The 24,117-nt window shown below is 45.3% G+C and overlaps 1 protein-coding gene across 3 annotated transcripts; it reads left to right on the top strand.

Annotated features, from left to right (window-relative positions):
* The first annotated feature begins 1,586 nt into the window (after positions 1–1,586).
* On the top strand, positions 1,587–23,617 carry LOC115585247 (PDZ domain-containing protein 4-like). 3 transcript variants are annotated; one of them, XM_030423485.1, is made up of 9 exons: positions 1,587–3,602; positions 3,698–4,345; positions 12,343–12,396; positions 14,252–14,562; positions 14,680–14,767; positions 14,860–14,958; positions 15,045–15,107; positions 16,962–17,063; positions 19,950–23,617. In XM_030423485.1, the coding sequence occupies exons 2-9, from the start codon at positions 4,286–4,288 to the stop codon at positions 21,951–21,953; spliced, it is 2,781 nt and encodes a 926-aa protein (XP_030279345.1). In that variant the 5' UTR covers positions 1,587–3,602; positions 3,698–4,285; the 3' UTR covers positions 21,954–23,617. The 3 variants fall into 3 exon arrangements, with proteins under 3 accessions (XP_030279345.1, XP_030279344.1, XP_030279346.1); XM_030423484.1 differs by having other exon boundaries at positions 1,587–4,345; XM_030423486.1 differs by lacking the exon at positions 12,343–12,396 and having other exon boundaries at positions 1,587–4,345.
* Positions 23,618–24,117: the final 500 nt, after the last annotated feature.

Raw genomic sequence — 24,117 nt, 5'->3', positions numbered from 1 at the left:
TCAGTCCAGATGTGATGAACTCCACTTCTCTGCGCACCACTTGATATTTCCAAGTATTTTCCCCTGACCTTTCGTGTTGAGATGGAGATCAGAGGCAGACAGATTGGGGTGGGTTGAGTGAAGTTGGAGTGCAGCACACAAAACAAGACAAGGAGAAATCTGTCCTTGTGTTTGTTTTGTTGCGTGCGTGAGTGAGTGTGTTAACCGTGTGGGGTGGCATCCAGTGTTAGAGGGCTCTGCAGCATCCTGAGATAGGCTAAAATATGTGTAAGCCTGTTGAACCAGACACAGCAAGCATGAAATCCTGTTTCAGAGTGGATTATAGTGAATGGGGAGGTTGAAAATGTGTATGTGTGTGCGTGTGTCTGAGTGAGAGAGAGGGAGGGAGCAACGGATAAACACAGAAAAACTGCAAGTGACAGTTGTTCTTTATTTCTTGGAAGCTGATGAATAACTCTTCGATGCAGCCGGGAGAGCTCCAGCACATAAGTATGGACAAAAATAAGAAACTGACAGCTTTTTTTTAGTGGCAGCGTCCACGTAGAAAAGGTAGTAAGCAAAAAAATTCTCCTTAGTTAATCGCTATCCGCTTCTCTAATCCTTCCTGCCCTGTGGACTCTCTTCTCCCTCTTCCTGCCCTGAGGTACTTCTTGGCAGCAGCACTGCAGCAAAAAAATAAATAAAAAAAAGTGCCAGTAAAGCCCCTCTTTTTCTTTTTTTTCTTTTTAAATTGAAAATTAGCTGGCTGAGCAGAGTGGAGAGACTGTGCGTGGAGAGAGAGAGAGGGGTCTTTTACTCATAAATATCTCCCAGGCTGGGCAGATACTTAAAATGAAATGTCTCCATATTGCCTCCGCTGCCCCCCCCCCCCCCCCCCCCCCCCCCCAGCCCCCCCAAACACCCAGCAGGTCATTTTGATTACTGCAGAAAAGCCGTTGTTCCTCCGCCGATCTCTCCCACACAGTCATTTGCATTTTTCTCTCTCTTGGCTCTTTTCCGTATCTTTCAATTCATCCTGTCACACCTGTTATTCACTTGCTTTTTTTCTCCCCTCTTGTATATCCCCCCACTGTGTTTTCTCCCCCCCCTCTCCTCTCCTCAGTGGCACAGAGAAGCTCATCTAAATGCACAGCCAGTCATGAGCTCTCTACCTGCTGCTTTGGGCAATTTTCTTAAATGTAGGCTATCTATTTATTTTACTGGTATAAAAAAAAAAGTGCAATCATCCTTTTTCTTTTCTAATACCATCTCATAACAAGTCAAGGTGACATGGAATTGCTTACATGCACGAGGCGAGTGGACCCGCTCCCCCTGCACGTGCACCTTTTGATATTTCATTCACTTTTATGCGGCTGTGGTTGGTTCACCTCGTCCCGTCCTGCTCGAACAGTATGCAGCTGGCTTTCCAGTGCTCGCTCTCTCTTGCCTGCAGAAAAAAAAAGGAAGAGAGGGGCAGGGGAGTGGATAAAGTAAAGGAGGGAGGGAGGGAGGGAGGGAGAGGGTAGCAAATGAGGTGTGGGTAAAAATTATAGGGGGGACTAGAAAAGGAGAGCAGCAGCCCAGCCCTGGATCAGGAGGAGAGGGAAGATGGTGGGGTAGAGAGAGAGAGAGAGAGAGAGAGAGAGAGAGAGAGAGAGAGCATCCAGGCAGATTCAGCTGTAGTAGTAGTGCAGCGTACAGATCAGCAGGCTGCCTCCACCACTGGGGAACAACCGCCTTTTGTGTTCCCCCCCCCCCCTCCCCGCTGCAGTGGGGGAGTGCATTTACCGTCGCGCCCGACGGGGTGGGAGAAGCCAAGTAGTATCCTCCAATCAGCCGTTAGTGATTCCTCTCATCTTGTGGGGCTGCTGATGGTGATTTATCACTGACCTGAGACAGGAGCCGCACTCTGCTCAACACCAACCACCTGGAGTACCCACCATGGTTTTTTTTATTTCCCATCATTTCTTTTCTTAAGCACAAACACCCTCCTGTGGATATTCCAGCGAGAATGGCCAGAGGACAAAAGGAGGATTAAAACATGGACCCACTGACTGCCACTCTCCACTTTCCCTTTTTTCCCCTGCCGCCGACTGAAGGAGGACTAACTTTTTCGTGGATTTAATTCCTGCGGTCAGAAGAAAAAACAGGCAGTTTTTTTTTTTCAGCATTAGTCGTCATTTTGTGCCACAGACAGCATGACATGCAGCGGATGATCCCAGCCACTCCACTCCAGTCATCATGTAGGAGTGGTGCTTGTGGTAGATTAGAGGTATATCGGGGATAGGCAGGAAATGGGGATGGAGAGAGGGGGTGACAGGTGGAGCGCACCTGCCTGCTGAGCACGTCTGACACCTCCAATGTCGCTGTAGCTCGATCTGCAGAGCTGAGCTGTAACGTCGCCCAAGTTATCGTGCCTCTCACCGAGCGGAGATAGCTTTGAGTGTAAGTCCTGTGTGTGTGTGTGTGTGTGCGCAGTTTGTGTTAGGAGCCAGAGTTTGGGATTACACCGCCTCTGGAAGGGATACAGGTGTAGTGGAGCCTTGAATGAGGATTAGCAGCTCTAACACCTTGTCGCTGGCAGCAACACGGGGAGCGATGGACCTCTCAGACAAGACCCGGGCAAGTTCTCACTGAAGGATTAAAGATAAAGGTCTCACCAACATAATGAGACTCGAGAGGGCAAGCGAGGGGACAGCTGAGGAAATTATGCAGAGTTTCTTTTTTTTTTTTTTTTAGTTCCCCTTCTTATTCAGGTTACTCTGGAGGGGATGCAGACTGAGAGCTAATCTTAGAGGAAGTGGGACATTCACATAAATAGACTGAGGCCATTTCTAGTAGCTGGATGATTATGATGTTGAAAGCACGAGATTACAAGTTTGGGCGTGCTTGAAAGTATAAACAGGCGGATTGAAAAATGAAAGGCAAACGCTGATGGTACTTGTGATAAACAATCTCGATTTCCCCGCCAACCCGAGCCAGCACAAAATCCAATTGATCCCTGAGTTGGTTTGATATCGATCTCACCACGCAGTCAGTCCGGAGTCTTGTCTGATCTCAGCTTAAGAGGTCACTTATTTAATTTATAATCCGTCATTCTGTCTCAGCCTCGAAGCCGACGGCCAGAGTGCTGAGTGTGCTGCGGCTCAGAGAATCGATGGTCTCGCAGACGTCGTGATATCTGACGACGGATCAGATCAACGCAGCCCACACTTTGAGGGTGCGTTGTTTACATGTCTCGTGTTATTTGGAGAGGCAGCATGAGAACTGACTCCTCCGCTGGCGGCAGTTCTGCTGACAGTTACAGGAAATTTGGCAGCCTGTGTGTGTAGTTAGACTTGTAGATGACAAAAAGAGGCGCCTGTCTTGATGCGAGTGCAGGTGTGTGTGTGTGCGTTCATAGGCTTGTATTTCTGGCACACAGCTTATCTTAGCCGCACAGCAGGCGCTTAATAGTAGTAATGGGCACCACCTCGCACCACCCAGCCTTCTCCGTTAAATACCTTTAAAAAAAGAACTGCATTGATTCCGAAGTGGAAAGACTTGAGCGACACTCTCGGGAGAAGTTGTCTCGGCAGCAACACTCAGCAACCCTTCAGCGATCCTGGAAAGCAGAGGGCTCGGTAGGTGGTGAGCTCTGTGCGGTGAGCAGCAGAGAGGAACAGGACCGAGGCAAGTTGTTTGATAGCTGCATTTTTTTGTTTCTACTTTGACTCAGAGAGCATCGCTGAAGGTGTGCTGCTGAGGGAGAGGGAAAGACTCAGCGTGGGGGCGTTCAGCTGGAGTTCTGCTGGGAAAAGCAGCTCAACACTGCAGTTGTTTTAGAACAACAGAGGCGAGGTACAGGAAGTACACTGGATGGTCACAAGACCAGCACTGTTTTCTGCCTAATATACCTGATGACATAAGCACAAACCAGCAGGACTCTTTAAACATCCTTTCTCCAAGATTGCAGCCAAACTGGACATCTTTCCCCCCCTCCTTGCCATGGAGACAGAAACACACACCCGTACTCGCAGCTCTGAAACTCTCCCCGCGTTTGAATTCGCTCTGGATTACAACACTTGAACTGCAAAGCGAGGAAGAGGAGAACAAGCGACACACCCAAATAAACAGTGTTTCCATCCTCAGCAGGGATGTGCTGCTCTGAGGAGGAGGAGTAGTGTAGTGTACCACAACCCTGGTGAGCGAGGGTGGGGCTCTCTCCCGCCCGCCACAGACAAAGACCTCAAGAAAGAGAGTCCTGGAGTGAGAAGTGGTCAAGTCGGGGGCATTTGCGCAGCCCAGCGCCCGGTCAGAAGTCACAATGGGGTGCAACATGTGTGTGGTTCAAAAGCCCGAGGAGCAATACAGGGTCATGTTCCAGGTGAGCGCTCAGTCTCCTCTCCCCCCTTTCTCTTTATCTGCCTTCATCTGTCACTCCTCAGGTAGAAGCACTCCTCTCTAAAGTTTCATCATTTATTACCATTCTGTCTTAACTCGGCCCCCTGTTTCTCACAGTGATGCTGCCGGCCGAGTGACAATCACAACAGTTGTGTAATGGCAATGTCTTCCTTCTTGCAGCAACACACAGAAGTGAACAGAAGAGCACACTCATTTAATCACCGACCACTCCCGTACTGAATTCCCAATAATCAGATCTGCATATTTAGCGTGGAGATGTTAAGGATGGTGGAAGTTGTGCGGGCAGCTCGTTACTGAACGAGTCAAAACACGAGCGGCATTGCATCGCGTAAATAAACCATGGTGACGACGTGGCATTGAGCAATTATTAAATATTCATCAGGTGACTTAAAACAGCGAACCCATTAAATGCGACTGATGGACTCGAGCTCCAGATAATGTGACACTTCACACCCCCTTTGCTGCCTTTTGTGCAGATTTTGAATATAAATGACACACTTGAACTTTTTTTTCTTTCTTTTTTTTCTTTTTTTTTTTTTTTAGATAAATCAGCCCAGAAAAAACAAGCGGGGATCACTTTTCTACCTCTTGAGCGAGGCCATTCATTCCTGTATTTAAACAGTCGTTCAGAGATGGTACCGCTGATAATTACGATAATGATACTTCCACTGTGATTACAATGATTATAATCAGAAGAGGAGCCGAGGCAAAGTGCGTGAGTAAGACCGAGAGGTACGCTGTAGGAGAAAAGTGGAGTGGTGCACAGCCACGGAGGCAGCAGCAGCAGCAGGATGGATGGGGTTTGTCAAAGCCGGGCTAAACTGTTATGGGAGAGAAAAGGGTTGCCACGGTTACAGCCTCAGCACCAACCTGCCAACTGGGACCACAGACTGTATGTGAGTGAGCTCGCCTCAGTGGTGGTTCTAGACCAGTTTTAATAGGGGGGCCAGGTTGGGACCAGCTTTTTTGTTGGGGGGCACATACAACCCGGGAAAAAAAGACAAATTCCTCATTCAGAAACGGGATAAATGGGACTTAAAACAGCGTTTACAATTTCAACATTTTTGATTGGGTAGTAAACTGCTGAGACACTTTGTTTCTGCCTTTCCCTTCAAAATCAAAAATCACTTTAAGAAATCTGTCATTGTATTATTGATGCAGACTCCCTATTGGGGGGGCCACAGGGGGGTCCATACTCAGAGTTACGGGGGCACTGGCCCCTGTTGGCCCCCCCCCCCCCCAGAACCGCCCCTGGCTCGCCTAAAGGAAAGCTCCATGATACACGCAGTGACCAGAATAAGTCCCACGCTTACTAAGCATGAGAAATGCTCGGCGCTCATGGGTATGCAGCGCAACACTTTTAGTATCTGTGGCAGCGGAAAGCCTCAGCTGGGTCTCTGTAGCACGCCGGAGTCTGGGCTGCATCTGGTGCCAGAGGCGATGCCAAGAGAGGGGAGAACATGAGAGAGAGAGAGAGAGAGAGCCCACAACGGTAATGAGTCAAGGAGGGAGATGGAGTTAAGTCAAATGACACAGGGAGGGAAAGTCATACAGCTGTTCTCTCTCCAAGTCTTTTTTTTTTCCTGCCGTTTGCCCTCAGATGTCACAAGTAAGTGATTTGAACCCTTCGCAGAGCAGGAGGGAGTAGAAAGGCTCGACTCCCTCCCAGGGGGGGTGAAGTGCTGGAAGAAAAAAAAAAGCTGTGCAGTGATCATAAAACCAGAGCAGGATGGTACGTTCCATCATCAGTGACCTTATCTAACAGAGGTCAGCAGTAATGACACTGACCGCATGCAGGTCAGCGGCTTTGAAAGTGAAAATCAAATCTCTCCACTGATCTTTTTGCGATGTGAGGTCAGCCGTGCCCCTGAAGGGTTGCTCCCAGGAGAACTCCTTCATCCCAGGTACGCTCGCGGCCCTGCCAGACAGACAGAAGTACCTGCACGTGGTTTGCAGACGGGCGTGGCGACGGCAGGAGATGTGTTGCATGATTTTGAAGCATGCAGAGAGACGTCATGTCGTATGCAAAGCTCTGGCGTGAGTGGCGGTTGTGTAAGAGGCAGCAGAGACTTTTTGGGGCGGTGGAGCAGCGAGTCTGCATATATTGTAGTCTGGTAAGCCTGAAACAACGTTGCTGGCGGGGGAGCAGGGGAGCATGAGACAGAGGAGAAACGCAGATGGGGTTCTGAACCAGAGCCACAGCCTTTGGCTTTCGACAGACTCAATAGTAGAATGAGAATATAAGGAGCATGAGCTTCTTTCTGTTCACTGGTAAAAGAAGTTAAAAAAAAGGGTTAGAAAATACATAAGGCTGCCAAGTCATTAGGGACTGCATGGTGTTTTTTTTTCTATAAAATACAATCTCAGTTATTGCATATAATGACTACAAACACAGCAGCTCATGCTGTGCAGATGGCTGATTAATCCGAAGATCATGCCAAGTAAAAAATGGAGGTGCAATCATAAAGAAACATCATAAAAGAGGAAACATAATTACATTTCTCCCCACATTTCACGCCTTTTCCCTTTGGTGGGTTTTTGCGGCTTTGAGCTGTTTCCCTTTAACTAACATGTTTAATCACACCTTCCAATTAGATGCAGTCTACTGAGTAACCGTCTTTAGACAGTAAAATAGTGCATTAAACAGCCTACAGCTACATCAGGCTGTTAAATTTGACTATATCAAAACACTTGCCTCTCTTGCCAAAGGAATAAAATTCATGCATAATACATCGGGGCCTCTGCTACACGTACGCTGCACACTGGTGGCAGCTACACACCCATTGGCATGTTTTCTGATCAATTCTGCCTCCTATAGCCCCGAGTAAAAAAGCCCTATCGTCGTTAGGTTGATGAATTACAGACTTAGGCGCACATGAAACCATTCTGAGCCTTTTAAAAAACATTTTGCGGCCCCTGACCCGCGCACACACAGTAAACCTCTGGCCCTCTCCGAGTCCTTCAGCCGCTCCCTTCTTTTTTCTTTTTTCTCTCTCTCCCCCTCGTCCCTGTAAACCAGGACTCTGTTTCCATGGCAACCGGGCGTCATTAAACAATCGGAACGTGCTTTTTATTCACAAAGACGGCCGACAAAACATGCTGACAGGCCCAGAATCAATACGTGCTCCAAATGACCAGCGGACATTAGCTGGATAAGTGCCTCGTTTTCATTCACGGCCCCTCTGCAGTGTGAGTGACACAGAGACCTCACACACGTGAACGCACTGTACATATAAACCGGACCGGAAGAAACACAATAGCACCACACACTGAGCATTATATTGTATTATATTCCGTTCCAGTTTTTTCCCATTATTCTGTCTGTTTTGTTGTCCAGCCTCGCCGCTTTGCTTTTCACCGATGATACAGTTCTCCCAAATATAGTTTCCCATTATTCCTTTAACTCCATCAGCACCACTTTGCTTCAACTGCCCCTCTCTAGCATCTATAAGCAGTCACTGAACATATAATAAATCATTTATAACACATCACTATGTATTTCTAAGCTGATATAAGGAGTTTAATAAGGTTCAAAACTGTATTGTGTTATATTGAGATTATGCATCAGCTTCGTGGAGGCTCACACGAGGAGCTAGATTTTGTTCATAACAACATCAATGCTTAAAAGAAAGTATACCTGCTTAAAAACACACCATGGAATATTATAAACCATTTATTAAATGTTTATATACTGCTAAATAAAGCTTGATATCTTTTCTTTATTTGCTTTTACTCTCACATTGTAGTTAGTGTTAATTTTGGCAGCAGTTTTTGATTTAGTCTTAAACTTTTGACAAAAAATGCTTTTTAGTTTTACTAACATGTAAGTCACTTTTATCCATCAAGGTTTTGAGTTGTTGTCGACAACAACTCAAAACCATTGAGTCAAGTTCGGTCAATGAAATGTTGTTACATTCTAACCAACTTTTGTCAAAATGGATAGATAGATAGATTGATAGATAGATAGATAGATAGATAGATAGATAGATAGATAGATAGATAGATAGATCCAAATCTAATCAATCAGTTGCTTGCAAATCCACAAATTCACTTGTCTGACTGCCTCACACCATTAACTAAACATTAGCAGCTGTATATGCAGAATTTACATTAGAACTTACAGTCAGCTAACACAAGCTAGCATGCTACCAAAGTGTTTGTCTGGATAGTTGTATTCTTCCCACCTAACAGCCACATGGCATCTCTCTGTTCCCCTTCTTTATGTTCTCCTTTCTGCCAAATCCTTAGAAAAGCTGTGTCCGACCCGACCCATTGCATTGAAGCCGTCATGTTGTTGTCATTGATTCTGCATCACCTGGGATTCTGGGAATCTGCTCACATCAATAAATGTCAGGGTTCACACTTTTGACAGAAAGACTAAACGCATAATCGGAGAAACTTTCTGAACATCCATTAGCCCACAAATAACATTTTAGTCCCATATTGTCAACGAAAAGAAAAAAACACACACTTTTCTTAACAGTTATTATTTTTGATAATCAGTGTTTAGCTTGTCAACATCTCTTCCTCAGATGATCATTTTTTTTAACACGACTTAAAAACATCTTATTGTCTATTTAACAATGATCACCTGTCAGACTGCGCGTTCCTTTTTTTCGGGGGGCTGTGTGCTTCTTCTCATGTCAACACAGATTTCCCAGGCGAGATACAGGCTGGTGTTTTCATGATACGTGTCTGGGCACGGCTGAAATTGTCTGTCGAGTTCCTCCTGTTTCCCCTCCTGACTTGTCAGACATGCGGCTGACACGCGGGGAGACGAGTCGAGAAGGATGCTGACGGACAGGATGTCACGCTCATCTCTGGTTTAAACGGGACGAGAGTGACAGAAAGAAAGGCAGATGATTGTAAGGCCGCGTGGTCTGAGACGGGCAGTCCTCCACGTCCACCAATAACACAAATCGGCCTGTAATTCATCTGCTGCTCTGACTGATGAATGTATTGAATATTGATGTGTGCACGTACTCCCAGTGAGGCTTGTTAGCCTCGTCGCCATCGCTTCAAAGAACTGTTCGAGCTGCCTTTTTAAATCAATATCTTCCCACTGTTATCAGTTTATAATAGGCCCTGCTCGTCCATTTGAATAAGCCCAGCGATATCAAACAACAGGGGTTACAGCCGGAGTAGGTCAGCTCGTCTCCAGATTTAATTGATTTCTCTGAGGTGACTGCTCGAGCCTTCAAGGCCCTGGGAGATGAGAAAAATCAATTACCCAACAAGTGGAATTCAATATGTGGGGCTATCGGTCATGCAGGAGCTTTTTTAGCATGAGCACAGTGGAGATCCACATAAATCCAAATGTGTGTGTGTGTGTTGGGGGGGGGGGAATACACACCATCAGGACTTATTTCAGATAAAGATGTTTGTGTGTATTTTGAGTATAAGAGTTTCGTCTCCTCCTCCTCTTTCTCCTCCCTCCTCCTCCTCCTTTTCTCATCTCAGCCTGTTGTACAGTGCACAAGATTCATCTGCTCTTTAAAGGGCTTCCGGATGAAACCTAATTATGCATCAACCACTTAGTGATTTCCCACGAGCTTCCATTGTGTGCGTGTTTACATACAAACGCCGAAACCCAGAGCCACGTTTTTAGTTTTTTTTTGGCGCTCGCTATTTACATTCAGCCGGCAGTTCCTCGAAAGCTTGTTTTCTGCATTCCTCCTGCATCATTATCCCCTCTTCACCTCCCCTTTTCCCTTCGCTCCTTTGCTCTCTCCGTATCTTCTACACTTTGAACTCTTTACATCTCTTTCATCTCTAGTCCCCACCCTCAGCATCCACTGATACCACCACCACCACCATCACCACCACCCGACCCCCTGCTGTGAATTTTGTAGGCCTCGTCTATTCATTTTTTTTTTGTTGCTGAATTTCAATTCCATTCTTAACCCAAACACGGGGGGGGGACAAGGAGTGGCGTGTGTTGAACTTCATCATTTGCGCGTCGCTCACAAACAGCGGGCGTATGTGACGACCTACTAACCCAGAGATAATAGAGAACAGCACTTGGCGAGAGTGTAATCAGGTCAGGGCCAGAAATGGCTGAATAACAACCATTACCCCGCGTGAAGTCATCTTCAGAGCAATCTCAGCACCTCTCATTGATAATGAATGAGAACCCCCTCCTACTCTACGCTCGCTTGGTATTCATACCTGTCACTCACGACCACAGAGCTGTTCCTCTAACCGCCACTCTCTGATCTCAGAGAGAGCGAGCCGAGCCGTGTGGTCATGAAACACAAGCCACCTCTTGTTGTTTGGCAAGAAAGGTGCGAGATGAAATAAAAAAAAAAAAAAAGCAATTTGGTGAAAGATGTTCAGGTGTGTTTTTCTGTAATCTAACACATGTTAAGCCACGCGGTGTTCTCCTCTTCATCGGCAACAGGCCCACGTAGGGAGGAAGCATCTTATTTGCCTCCAAGAGAAAAGGGTCATTAAGAGGGGCGACAAGATTTATGGGGGGACATTAGTGTGAGGAAGGACGAAAGCACACGAGGAGATGGGGAGGCTGAAATAGGTTTGGGAGAGAAAAAAAAGAGGAATTGTCTCTATCTGCAGAGAAGGGACGGAGCAGACAGATCTGCTGAGGCAGCACGGCGGAGGAGGAGGAAAACTGAAGAGAGGGGAAGCAGGAGTGGCCGTGGGTAGAGAGGGAGAGAGGGGGAATGGATGTGAGGAGGGCTACACCAGAGGGGAGGAGGAGGTGGTAGGGAGAACCACAATATATATATAAAAAAAAAGGAAAGAAAGAAAGAGAGAGCAGGGGCTGAAAATGGCGAGAAAGTTTTTGTGCTTGACTGCACAGGGGAACATTGATTTGACATGCAATTACTGGAAGGGGACAAGAGAAGAGAGAGGCAGTGGGAGAATGAAGCGGGGTGGTGAAGATGTGTGGAGTCGCAGACAGCCAAGGACAGCGACAAGAATGAGACTCCGTGAAAGGCTGCCTGCTCCGGGAGCTGCCTGCGACTCTCATCACGTGACCGTCTGTCTCCTGTGATGGAATCAAGAACCTTGGAACTGTTGTCAGGCGCTCATTTGAAAATAAAGGAAAATGATTTGAACTCTAAATACATTCAACCGTGCGTGCTTCGAGCTAAATGCTAACATGCTCACGGTGACGTCTGTTCGCACCTGCGTTCAGCAGAACTGCAGTGAAAGAGGGAATTTGTTAAGTTAGGCAAGGATTATTGTTGATAGCGATTGTTTCGGACGATGGTGCACGGTTGCCTCCTGTAGCATTGCTTATTTTCCATTGTTTGTATTGCTGTTTTTGTACACTGTCCCGTACTTTTAGTTTTTGGCTTTATGTCTCTTTTTAATTTCATTGTCTATAAATTCCCTTTTGGATTGATCAAATAAAATTCCCCCTTGAGTATTCCCAGAGTTTTGCAGCCCTTGTCAGGATGAAGAACATTGTGATGCTACATATGATAACTACTGTATACATATGAGGAATATTCTTAAATGAACAATAATTGTCCACAAATAGAAGAGACGGAAAAGGAACAATGAATCATACTGTGCGTCTCATCTTGAAAATGTTTTATTTCTCCGAGTCAAATTCCCTGAAAGCCTGATGTTCAGCACAAATTACATTATGGTGCATTTTCAAGTGAAGCTCTCCTCGCGCGACAATTGAACTAGTTTCTCCTGAACATGAACATGTTTTTTATTATTTGAATATATCGTCAGACAGGAACAGCAGGTCCTAATCCACACAAAAAGATAAGAGTGTTTTGTGGAGGAGCGTGCAGGACGGACTGAAGCGCTGAAGACTAATGCACTGCCGAAACTTGTTTTCATCTCCGCCTCGGGAGAAAAAGTTCTCACGGAGCCTTTTTTTTTTTATTGTTATTGTTTATTGTTTCATTTTTCCATTCATTCACAGTTGTATTAACTCTAACAGCACCTTTTACCTGCTTTCTCTCCCTCTCTCCACAGAAGGGTCACATAAACAACATGTTGTGCTCTTTTGAAGCCGACGGTCGATTAAAGGTCTCAGTATACTGTCTCTCTGCTCTGCTGCCTGCTGTGGTGTCCTGTCCGAACCCTTGTAGATAGAAAGAACCCTCTTCTTTTTCTTGTGTGTCTGTAGAAACACTGATAGCTTTGTGACGGTTAAAATACACTTTCATGTGTATTTTCCTAGTTGTCTGTTCACTAACACGACTGGAGTCTTTCTCTGTTTTAGGTGTGTAGCTGTAGTTCCTCCTCCTGTTCTCTGTGTTCTTGTGAAGCAGATTTATTTTTGTGAACTAACTATGTCCGTTGATGTGTGTCTGTCCACCCTCATGCGTTCCTCCCGTCCTCTTACTTACCGTGTCAGCATCTATCGATACATGTAGTCCTTTCAATACATATATCTCTGCCCACTTTCTAAGCCTTCTTGACTGTTTCTTGTGCGTTCTGCTGTTTCTCTTGTGTCGTATGTGGGGTTGGGAATCACGGAGTAACTCGTGACGTGATTCTCGATACGTCGCCCACGATGCCGATCCCAACACGATACAGCGATTCTGCTCAGTCATATAACGATACGTCGCGATACCTATCTCACTGAGGAAGAAGAAAGACTAATTATAAAGAAAAATGCAGGAATTTTGTATTTATCGTGTAGTCAAAATTAAGATTAAACAATGCATAAACTACATTTACTGCCTTGAGATTGTTTGCCTCCACGCACCAGTCAAGTCGCTGTTCCTAAACTATGTCCAGAAAATTTGCAGAATAGTGATGCTGACTTTTTAAACTTTTGGATATAAAATGTCATAACTTTACCATTTTATCCTTTTAAACATTTGAGCAATATGTTCTTATAATTATAATATGAATACGTGAGTAAAGGCGTCAAATTGTGCTTTGCGAGGTCACCGTGAACTCGACTGTCGACCACCAAAATGTGATCAGTTCATCCTCGAAGTCCAAGTCGACGCTTTTTGTTTTTTTTGCCAAATTTGAAGTAATTCCATCAAGGCGCTCTTGAAATATGGACTTCACAAGAATGGGACAGGCAGATGGACGGACACCCTGACAACTTAACGCATCTGCTCAGCTCAGTGCCTCTAGATCACACACACAACATGCACCATCATTCATTAGGAAAAGACACGACTCACTAAACTCTTTTTAATCTGTGTAAGTTAAGTTTGCAGAAGTTTAAACTGCTAAGAAGTATGAAGACGTGACTCTCATAAGTCATATTGTCAGACGTGTTTTGATAGAAATAGCGATTTATGGCCGCAATGTATCAATAGATATAAATATATAACATCGCAAGAGAAAGCGGTGCGATATATCAGCTTATAGGTATTTTGTCCCACCTTTGTCTCGTGTGGGTGAAACTGGATTCAGAGTGATTTTTCTTCAGTATCAAAGCTACTTCGTGAAACAGTCACAGAACAGGATCTACAGGATTCGTGTACATGGTCACTAATTATGACTTTCATCATGACTACATTTTGTGGCTGCACCATGTTTTCTATATTTATTAACCACGCTGGATGGCAGATGTACAAAGTGCAGTCTGTGGTCAGGTTTAGGCACCAAAAGCACTTTGGTTAATGTGGAGAGCGATGGTGGTTTTGTGATGGTTATATGTTGAAATCAGTTTTTAAATGTTTAGGACATTTTAACTTTAGGATTCACATACACAGACATGAATTTTCCATTTAGGAAAATAGATAAATGTTGCCAACGTACACAATTCTGATTAATTCTGTCACTATTTCAAGAGGTGCCTTGATACTGAGTTGTCCTCCCTGCACCACTTCTCCTTAAATTCAATGTACCCCTCCTCTCTTTTCTTCTTCTTCTTCTCCTCCACCATTTGATCTTGACTATCTGTGTTTTGCAGGTAAATGGAAAGGAGCTGACCCGCCTCTCCGGGGATCCCACCCTGGACATACGGGACCCCATCCTGTCCAACATACTGAGGCGCGGGGCCCGCAGGCGGGCGGGCCAAGCGGGAGCTCCTGGAGGGTTGGTGCCAGTGACCATGGGCATGGCCGACTGTGTGGACAGCTGCACTCAGACGGACATCAGCTTCCAGCATATGTTGACTCTGGGCAAGAGCGGCCAGCATCCCTGTGGAGCTCCACCCCCGCCCGACCCTCCGCCTTCCCCTCCGCTCCCACCGCTTCTGGAGCCGTATCTCTTCAATGAACTGTGAGTGGGAGTACAGTGATTGGGTTTGAGCTCCATGCCATTTTGTCCACACATCTGACATTTGAAGCTGCCCCCAATTTTTTTGAAACACAATGTCCTGAATATTCTCCTTCTCAGCTTCATGGAGCCTGTGTACTACGACCCCACTGACTACTTCGATATCACTCAGCATGAGGTGGACAGACAGGATGAGCTGGAATATGAGGTGAGAGGCCGTTAGCTTGTCTGACTCCGGCACAGAAATCCTCCCCACTGCTCTCCATCTAACATCCTCAAACTTCTTTCTCATTGCCGCAGGAGGTGGAGTTGTATAAGTCCCGGCAGCAGGATAAACTCGGTCTGACAGTTTGTTACAGAACCGACGATGAGGAGGACCTGGGGATATATGTAGGAGAGGTGCAGAGACGCTTATGAAATCAAATTATTATTCAGTCTCGCGCAGTTCTCTGTACACTTCAACAAATCTTTCTTTTTTTTCCCAGGTGAACCCAAACAGCATTGCCGCAATCGACGGACGCATCCGCAAAGGAGACAGAATACTGCAGGTGCTCACCAGTGTACCGGAGCTAGATCTCCTTTATATGCTGTTACTGCATGAATGAAAACATGTTATCAACACTACAGGGTTGTTTTCATAAGTGACACCAAGTTACAAAAAAATTCAAGTAAAAAAAACATTTCAGGAAAAAGAAAAAAAATTCTTGAGTGACAACTTTTTTTTTCACAGAAAATCTGGAGAAAAAAAATTGGGGACATTTTATTTTCTATTAAAAAAAAGTTTGTCACTTTTTCACATAAGAAGAAAAAAAAACCTTACAACAGTTTTTCCTCCAGAATATTTTTTTGTTTCGTGAAAAAAAAGTGCCTCCTGGGGAAAAACTCTTTTGAAATCGTTTTTCATTCCTGGAAAAACACAGTTCACATGTTTTCACAGACAAAATAAAAAATGAAGGAACTGAAAGTATTATCCAGGGAAAACCTTCTTTCACCAGTTCTAAAGTCATAAACACAGGAGAGAAAACAATTTAAATGAGACTAGAAAATGGATCACCAGAAAAATTTAAAACCCTCACTGGCCCCTCAGGACCTCCGTACAAAATATAATAAAAAACAACAATAAAAAAAAAAAGAATATGGGGAACAATTCAAAATATAGACACTAATAAAAACAGATGAAAACAAAACACAACAGCGCCGATGTTACAGTCAGATATTAAATAAAAATATGTTCTCAGCAATGATTTAAACACAGGTCATGTGTTTGTGATCTCCTCGGGCAGCGACTCTGATGATCACCAGCCATGACCTCAGAACAACTAGCGAGGGAGCGTTAGAAAATCTCAGGTTGTGATTTGGAACCTAGGGAGTCATTAGCAGAATAATATAACTGGGGGCCAGACCCTGTTGGGCCTTTAGAGTTATTAAAATAATCGTAAATTCAAACCTGCCTTTAACTGGCAGCCAATGAAGGGAGGAAAGAAGAGGGGCAATATGAGACATATAATTGGTTTTAGTCGAGTTGCAATAGCCGAGGCACGAGAAGTCTGAAAAAAACAAAAAGAAAGTGATTTAATTGTGTTAATATTTCTTGTTGTACCACGATTTAATGAAGGTGTTGACCATCAGTTGCGAATCGAAGATGATACGTACATTTTTGGCTGTAGATTCTATATTGGTCGCCGATGGACGGATAGACAGTTGGCATCATTACCTCTGTCGTGTCGAGTTCAGCTGCAGAAAGTTATAAGTCATCCATTTTTGTCAATAGCAGTCGGGAAGTCCACGTAACCGTTCAGACTGCTGATGCAATCTGACTTAAAGGAGATGTGTTTCCTCAGCAAAGCAGTGACGAGAGACTCATTAAAATGACTCATAATGTGTCTAATAGATCCTTTGCGGCGCATCAGTGGAGCTGAAGATGAGACATCATACTGATGGAAAACAGGAAATTCTTTATTTTAGAGATACACAGACATACAGGAGCGTGTTGCAATGCCTACTCACTCATTTAGCCTACTGATAAGATCCACACTAAACTTCCTGAGTCACTTATTTTATTTCTATTCTGAATTTAATGGTGTTCTGTATGTTCTGTGTGTTTGGAGCACGAATGGGTTACAACCTACATACTCACAAATGACAAATAAATGAGCTCCATTCTAAACATTAAAGGAGATTGTGAAGAGTGCGGCGTTTCTTCTGAATCCTCTTAATAAAGAGGATGAACATCATTACTCATGCCATTAGGCTAAAGAGAGACTTTCCTTTCAGCGCTGTAGCTCTAAAGAAGAACTATTTCCTGGATGGAGTGGTTTAATTGAATCCTGGCCCTCGGTGTAGAGGCCTCTTTGGTTATCTAGCATTAGCTCAATTTTATTCTGCTCTCTTTCTCTCGTCAGATAAATGGAGTGGACGTCCAGGACCGAGAGGAGGCGGTGGCTATCCTCACCAGAGAGGACAGCACTAATGTCTCCCTGCTCCTCGCACGGCCCGAGATAGAGGTGAGGAAATTGGATATGCAGTCTTCGGGGAGCGGGCTGCAAAAAGCTTAGTCTGAATACTGGCCTAAAGAAAAAAAAAGAAGCATTTTCTCCCTCTTTATGTGGCGAGAAAGAAGCTTACATGCCTCCGTATGGAAAGGTATAGCGCTCCTGTGTGGACACCTGGTCGTGAGATTGGGCGGGAGACGGTAGTCAGAACAGAAAAAGGAAAGAGAATTGGGGACACGAGAAAGAGCAAGGTGCTCCGCTTTTCTCCTTTCCTGCATGCTGACATGAGGAAAGGAGGCAGAGAGGCAAAGAGGTGAAAAAAACATGATGAGAACACAGATAGAGTGCAAGAGGGAGGCAAAGACAAATAGTGCTCGTACACACAGCGCTAATGTGAAACCGCTTTGTTCCCCCTCAAGGTCAACCTTCCGTGCAGATGCGAGGGCACCGTTACACAAACCTAAAGCCCCTCCGTAGCACACCTCCGGCAAACTACTCGACACAAGCAGCTTGACACACGTCAACCCGACTGAATTAAATTTCACTGCACACCATTGTAAAAAAATGAGCTGCAGATGGAGATGGTGAAGAAGAGAAAAATCTGTATGCTGAGTGCATTTGTACAGAAGGAGCTAAAGGGCAGATTTAAAAGGCTCTCATTAAAATGGTTCAAGTCAAAGACACACACACACGCACACGCACGCACACACACACACACACACACACACAACACACACAACCTCTCCTGTGTTTAAATATGTCCTTGTATTGGGAGAGATGAACACAAGTGCTACCTGACAAGATTTATATTGCGAAGGCACGCTGCCCACATTAAGATTCAAGTGAGAGAGGACGCAGGATCATAGGAGGAAAAAACGCACAAGCAAGAGATTAAAGCTTGATCTGTTGTCTTCGGGGAGACGTAGAGAGAGGGAGAGGGGGGGAGAGGGAGAGAACGGGAGCTGTTGTTGAAGAATAAGAATGAAGATGAAGATAATCAATACGCCGCCTCGCAAGCCTGCACACAGTCCACGTTCAAATCAAACCAATTAGACAAGATCAACTGCGCTCCGAGGAGTGAACTGTGTACTAATTCGAGCCCCAGTGTTTGTGCTGTACTTGACCAGCTTATGAAACGAGGATGCCAATCAAAAACAGATGAGAAGCAACAACAGTGCTCATGAATTATTAAGCACTGTTCATCTCTAAAGGCCGGAGCACTCTGGATGGAAACTTCGTCTTCTAATTAAGAATACATGACTTGCAAAAAATCTATTTTGTTGTTTGATTTTGAGGGGCCTCATGTTTGGATGTCGTCCATTAAGATCCAAACTCTTGTTTTTCTCTGTACACAGTTTACTCACACACAGCAGCAGAGTATTGAAATGATGTTTTAGATACACAGCACTGGCGCCATCTAGTGGCAGAGAGAAGCACCACGTGTGCTGCACTCAACATTAGATCTCCTGCAATACAATAGTTTTACTCCAACAAGATGGTAAGGAGTTGAGATGAGATGTTTTCGATCGCAGCATGAAGATCGGAGAACATTATAGCTGCTCAACACCAGACAGATGAAGTTAGAGCTGGTGGACAGAGTGCAGCATCTCTACAGCAGCAACAGATATTTCCCTCAATTGGTAGAAAGCCAAACAGAGCTAAAAGAAGAGTGAAGATCGGAGCAGAAGCATCAGCAGCGTTGACATGTGATCCAATGGAACAATAACAGTTTCCTTGTTAAACTGATATTTTGACAGAAATTCAAAGGCATCATGAAACTCAACAGAGTCAAATCCATCCCTTCGTTTTATTTGAGGAACTTGATCACTTTGCTCTATCCATCTCAAGTTAATTCTGGATCACAGTTGAAGTTGGAGTGTAATGTTTTGGCGCACCAGAGGTAAATGTAATCTAGATTTTAAAAGCTAAATCTAAACTGGCGTTTAACGGTCAACTTTGTAAGAAAATGGATTTTGTGGGGATTGGAGGCGTCATCCAATAACAGCAGTGTTTTACAAACTGGGACTGAGACTCAAAATTAAGTGACAGTTTAAACTTTTCCCTAAAGGACCTTTTTAAGATAGTTGTAAAGTTTGGGTCAGCATTATTCAAAGTTAAAAAATGTGGTTTGATTGGGTTTTAGAGTTAAAAACCCCATGAAATCAGTAACTGTAGATTTAAAGTGGCTTTTCTCTTTTATTTCCTAGAATATTGTTATATGATTTCTAAAGATCCCTTCCAGACATGTTAAAATTTCTCTTTGATCAATAATTTATTGATACATTTTCCACAAGAAAGTACATTACCTCGTTTATATCCTTCTCTTCCCCCGGAGTGATCCTGAGTTGGCAGATATATTGCATTTTAAAAGTTCTGCTGGACACAAGACATCTTCTACTCCACTGAAAAAGTCCTGATTTCTCAGCATATGTGCACTGGAGACTTTTAAAACACCACACTGGTGTTAGTTGTATATTAGACCACAGTAGGTTTCCAAACTAGTTGTGATGCCACGAAAAATGTCTTGTATATACGTACACGGACGAGGTGGGGCGAGCGATTCTGGAGAAACACAGTTGATTGTTGAGTCTCATTCCAAGGTCGTTGAATACCGAAGCTTGGGTTGGTATCTTGGTCTGAGCCACCATTGTTTATCATTCCGAGGCTTTTAAATACAGCCAGACTTGCAGTGAGACTCAGCAATCACCTATCTTTCTCCAGGATCGCTTATCCGAACTTTAAACACCAAATTAAGGTGAGAACAGAGAAAGAAATCTCAGGCAACATTCTAACGCATACTTTCCTTTGTCTTTTGTTTGTCTCTTTAACGATGAACTTCGACTGCAATGCCATCAACCAAATTCAACAACCTGTGCCTGATACACCTCTAACTGTCAGAATGACAACCAGTTGGACCCGGACGAGCTGGACCTGGAGCCACTGGACAACGCTGTTCACCTGCCCAGCAGCCAGAGACTGAAGAACAGCACCTCTTTCCTGGGTGCTGGACCGGGCAGCGCTGCAGCTGGGGGAGTAGGTATCCACGGTCGCTCCATTAACAGGGATTCACCTGATTTGCTCCAGACGGTGCTGAGCAATAGCCAGGAGCTGGATAGCGGGGTGGGCCGTACAGATGAAAGCACACGCTATGAGGAGTCTTCAGAGCACGACCTTCTGGGAGACGACCACACCAGTGCCTCCAACACAAACGCCACGAACACGCCCGGCAGTATGCGCAAGTTTTTGTCCGGCCGAGGGGACACGCCGCCCCGGCTGCACTCCCAGGACCTCCAGTTCAGCACTGACTCCCTCTTGGGGCTGGACTGCTTTAATGGAGGAGGACTGGATCAGGTGGAGCGATTGGAGAGGGCCTACATGGCCGATCCTGCGAGGATGATGATGCCCGGGTTGACCGAGGAGGAGTGTGAGAGGTACAAAGAGCTCCTGGAAATCAAGTGTTACTATGAGAAGAACAGTAATGAACTGATGCTTCTGGGAGGTCAGGGGCCAGCACAGGAGGAAGGGGGGATCTCACTGGATGTGAACAGGAATGAGAGCCTGACGCAGCACGAGATGGCCCTTCTGGAAGAGGAACTGCGTCACCTGGAGTTCAAGTGTCGTAACATCTTGAGGGCGCAGAAGATGCAGCAGCTGCGGGAGCGTTGCCTGAAGGCTTGGCCTCTTGAGGACAAGAACGGAGCAGGTTCAGGGGCTGGAGTAGGAGCCGGATGCTTGGACATGAACGGGTCTTTGGTCGGTGAGGAGCCATGTCATCACGCCCTGTCAGATATCAATGAGCTCCCAGAGAGGGAGCGCTCAGATAAAGACAGTACGAGTGCCTACAACACTGGAGGGGAAAGTTGCAGGAGCACCCCTCTGGTCAATGAACAGTACCCGTCACCCTCTACACAGAGCCTGGAGGGAGCAGAGCCTCTCATACAGCCTCCAACGTCCACTGGGCGGAGAGAGCGAGGGGCCAGGGCCGAAAGAGGGGACGGGATCCAAGCAAACCTCAACCAGTCCTTCTCTCCTCGCACTCAAAGGAGAGGAGCTGAAGCCAAGACATCCAGCCCCAGGGAGAAGGTCCGGTCCCTGTCCAGGGATGCAGGAACCAGGCGTGGGTCAGATGGAGGGGTGAGACGTAACCCCAAAGAGAGGTCTGGTGGATGCAGCGCCGAGAACAGCCCTTACCTGTCCCGCCGCCAGACTGACACAAAGCCACCCCAGCGCTACCTGAGCTGCATGCAGCTGAGGTCTCCGTCCACCTCCGAGCGGCTCGGTGGACTCAGGGAGGGCTACATGGAGACCACGGGTGACGCCAGCCCAATGAGCTTGGGTAGCACGTGCATAGACGCTGCCCAGGCTCCAGGTGCTGTGCCTTTACCCTTGTCTCCTCCGCTGCCGCCCGTCTCCCCTCGCATGGAGTGGAAGGTGAAGATCCGCAGCGACGGCTCACGCTACGTGGCCAAGCGGCCCGTGAGGGATCGCCTCCTGAAGGCACGCGCCATGAAGATCAGAGAGGAGCGCAGTGGCATGACCACGGACGACGACGCTGTGAGTGAAATGAAGATGGGCCGTTACTGGAGCAAAGAGGAGCGCAAGCAGCAGCTGCTGAAGGCCCGAGAGCAGCGGCGGCGCAGGGAGTTCATGATGCAGAGCCGTCTGGACTGTCTGAGAGAGCGTGAGAGGGAGCAGGGCGGCAGCGGTGGAGGGCAGCAGGGGACAACAAACCAGCAGGAAGCCACCACCATCCTGGAGCTGTGCCACCGCAGGAGCCAGAAGAAGCGCAGCCGCAGAATCCTGGACAACTGGATCACCATACAGGAGCTCCTGGCTCATGGGACCCGGTCCGCTGATGGGAAAAAGGTCTACAACCCCCTGCTGTCTGTCACCACAGTCTGAGATGAGATCAGAGTGAGGGTGGCAGGGAGATAAAGTGCCAAAGTGCTTTGATAGGACCCCAAGGACGAATACAAGCTGCTTCCTCGCCACAAATATTTGGCAACAATCTGATTCAAAAAGTCCATGATATTAATAAAATATTAATATTAAGAAGCACAAGGACTCCAACCCAAAATGTTTAGATGGAAGAAGAAAGCCCATGACAGACACTGCCGGGGTTTGTGTGTCCGTGAAGATAATACATCTTCACAATATTGTCAAACTGAGTTACATTTCAGAAACGCATTCCTTGATCAGAAGTGAAGCCGCGCATCAGAAAAACGCCTCCCTGTCATTTTCACGATGCTTTTTACCTCTAACATGACAAGAATGTGACTCTTACGCAAACCTGTACCAGCTTCCAAGATTTTATTTAAAAAATCTGGACACCACAGTAAATGCACAAGACAGAAAATAAAGGAATCAGAGCACAGATTAGCATTTCTGAAACATTAGCATTCACAAGAGTCCATTTAGAAATTGCATCACACTCGAGGCCTGTCTTCTTTACATGAAGGAGAGGCGATGTGAGGGATGCGGTCCAGCCGTTAGAGTAGTAGTGCACATCTTTAAAAAGTCATCTCTGCAGGCCTCTACCTTTTTATGAACAGGATAGAGGAAAATCACAAACGGGGCTAAGAATCATGCAGCTGTGAAAACATTGAGAAAAAGCCACTTCTGTGCCATACAACTGTATATTTAGGACATTTTTAAAAGAAACATTTTGTGCCAGTTAATGTTTAATCTTTTTTTTTTCAGTCTTGCTGTGTTCATGTACAAATGCTCCTTTGTTTTTGACACAGGAAATGCAGCTTTCAGTGTCAGACCACAGACTTTTTGCTTTTTTTGATAACGAGGAGCTGAGCGGTGCCTTCCCTTCAGGCAGACTTGACTGTATAGCACAATTTTCAAAGCGATACAAAAAAAAAAAAGGCTGAAACACTGTAGCTGAGAGGGCGAACGCTGAGGCGCAGAGCAGTCGACGTGGCTTAGTGGTTTTTAATGAAAGGCCCATCGTGACATACGAAGCACAGAAAACATTTGATATTGTGGTGCGAGCCGATATCAAGTCCCTTTTTTCCTCCAGTTGCTATTTTCAAACATCCTGCTTTTTCCTGACCGACGAGCTCTGGTTAATATGCAATATCATTTTCGGTGTTGACAGAAAGATGCTGTGAGTTGGGTCTGCGGCTAAATCAACTGGGGATTTCTTTTCAGTGTTTCCTGTAATTCCTGTCAGATGTGTCATTTCCAAACTGGATTTAGTTGGTTTTTTTTTTATTCTGTGCTCTCTCTGGATAACTAACCAGTGCAAGTTCTGATAGTGACCATTACAGCCAAGGAATGGGGTGATTAATTCACTAAACAAAGAAGCTAATTTTTCATTTGGCTTACATGCATGTTTGATATTGAGACAGAAAGGTTTGTTTTTTTCTTTCCATGTACTTAAAGACTAAAATAGCCTTTAACATACTGTAATTGTGGATGTGTCTTTCTATGAACTTGCTTAAAAAAAAATTCTAGCATAGAAAAAAGAAAACATGGTGTACTTGTTGAATATTGTGACGTCCCTGTGTCTGCCATTTCACGGTGAAAGCTTTTCTAAATAAACGCTGTGATCATGACAACCGTCTTTGTACTATTTGTTGCCGTGTGTCAGGATGTTCATAATTAACTGAGAAAATCTATTTTTACCCGTCTGTCGCAAAAACTACTGAATGGATTTCCATGAAAGTTGGATGGCGGATGCGTCTCGGCCCAGAATAGACGCCTTTTACTTCTGGTGCAGATCCAGATAAAGGGGACGAATCCAGGAATGTTATCTCACTTTCTTTAATTTTTCAGGAAATAAATGCACTGAACATTATAAAAAAAAGATCCAGACATATTGAGGTGGGTATACAAATATCTCATCACTGTACCCAAGTAGAATTTTTCAGGTTCGTCTTTTTACTTTTACTCCATACATTAAAAACACATATCTTTTATTTCTACTCCTTACATTTCCAAAACAGGCGCGTTACTTTAGTTTTAATGCATTCGAGGGAAATTGTCGATTTATTTTGCATCATTACGCGACGCCTTCCCAACATCTCAAGACTGATTTCAACCCACCTATATCACA

The sequence above is a fragment of the Sparus aurata genome, chromosome 7 (genome assembly GCF_900880675.1).
Source record: "Sparus aurata chromosome 7, fSpaAur1.1, whole genome shotgun sequence".
NCBI lineage: Eukaryota > Metazoa > Chordata > Actinopteri > Spariformes > Sparidae > Sparus > Sparus aurata.
This window is presented reverse-complemented; position numbering and strand designations above follow the sequence as displayed.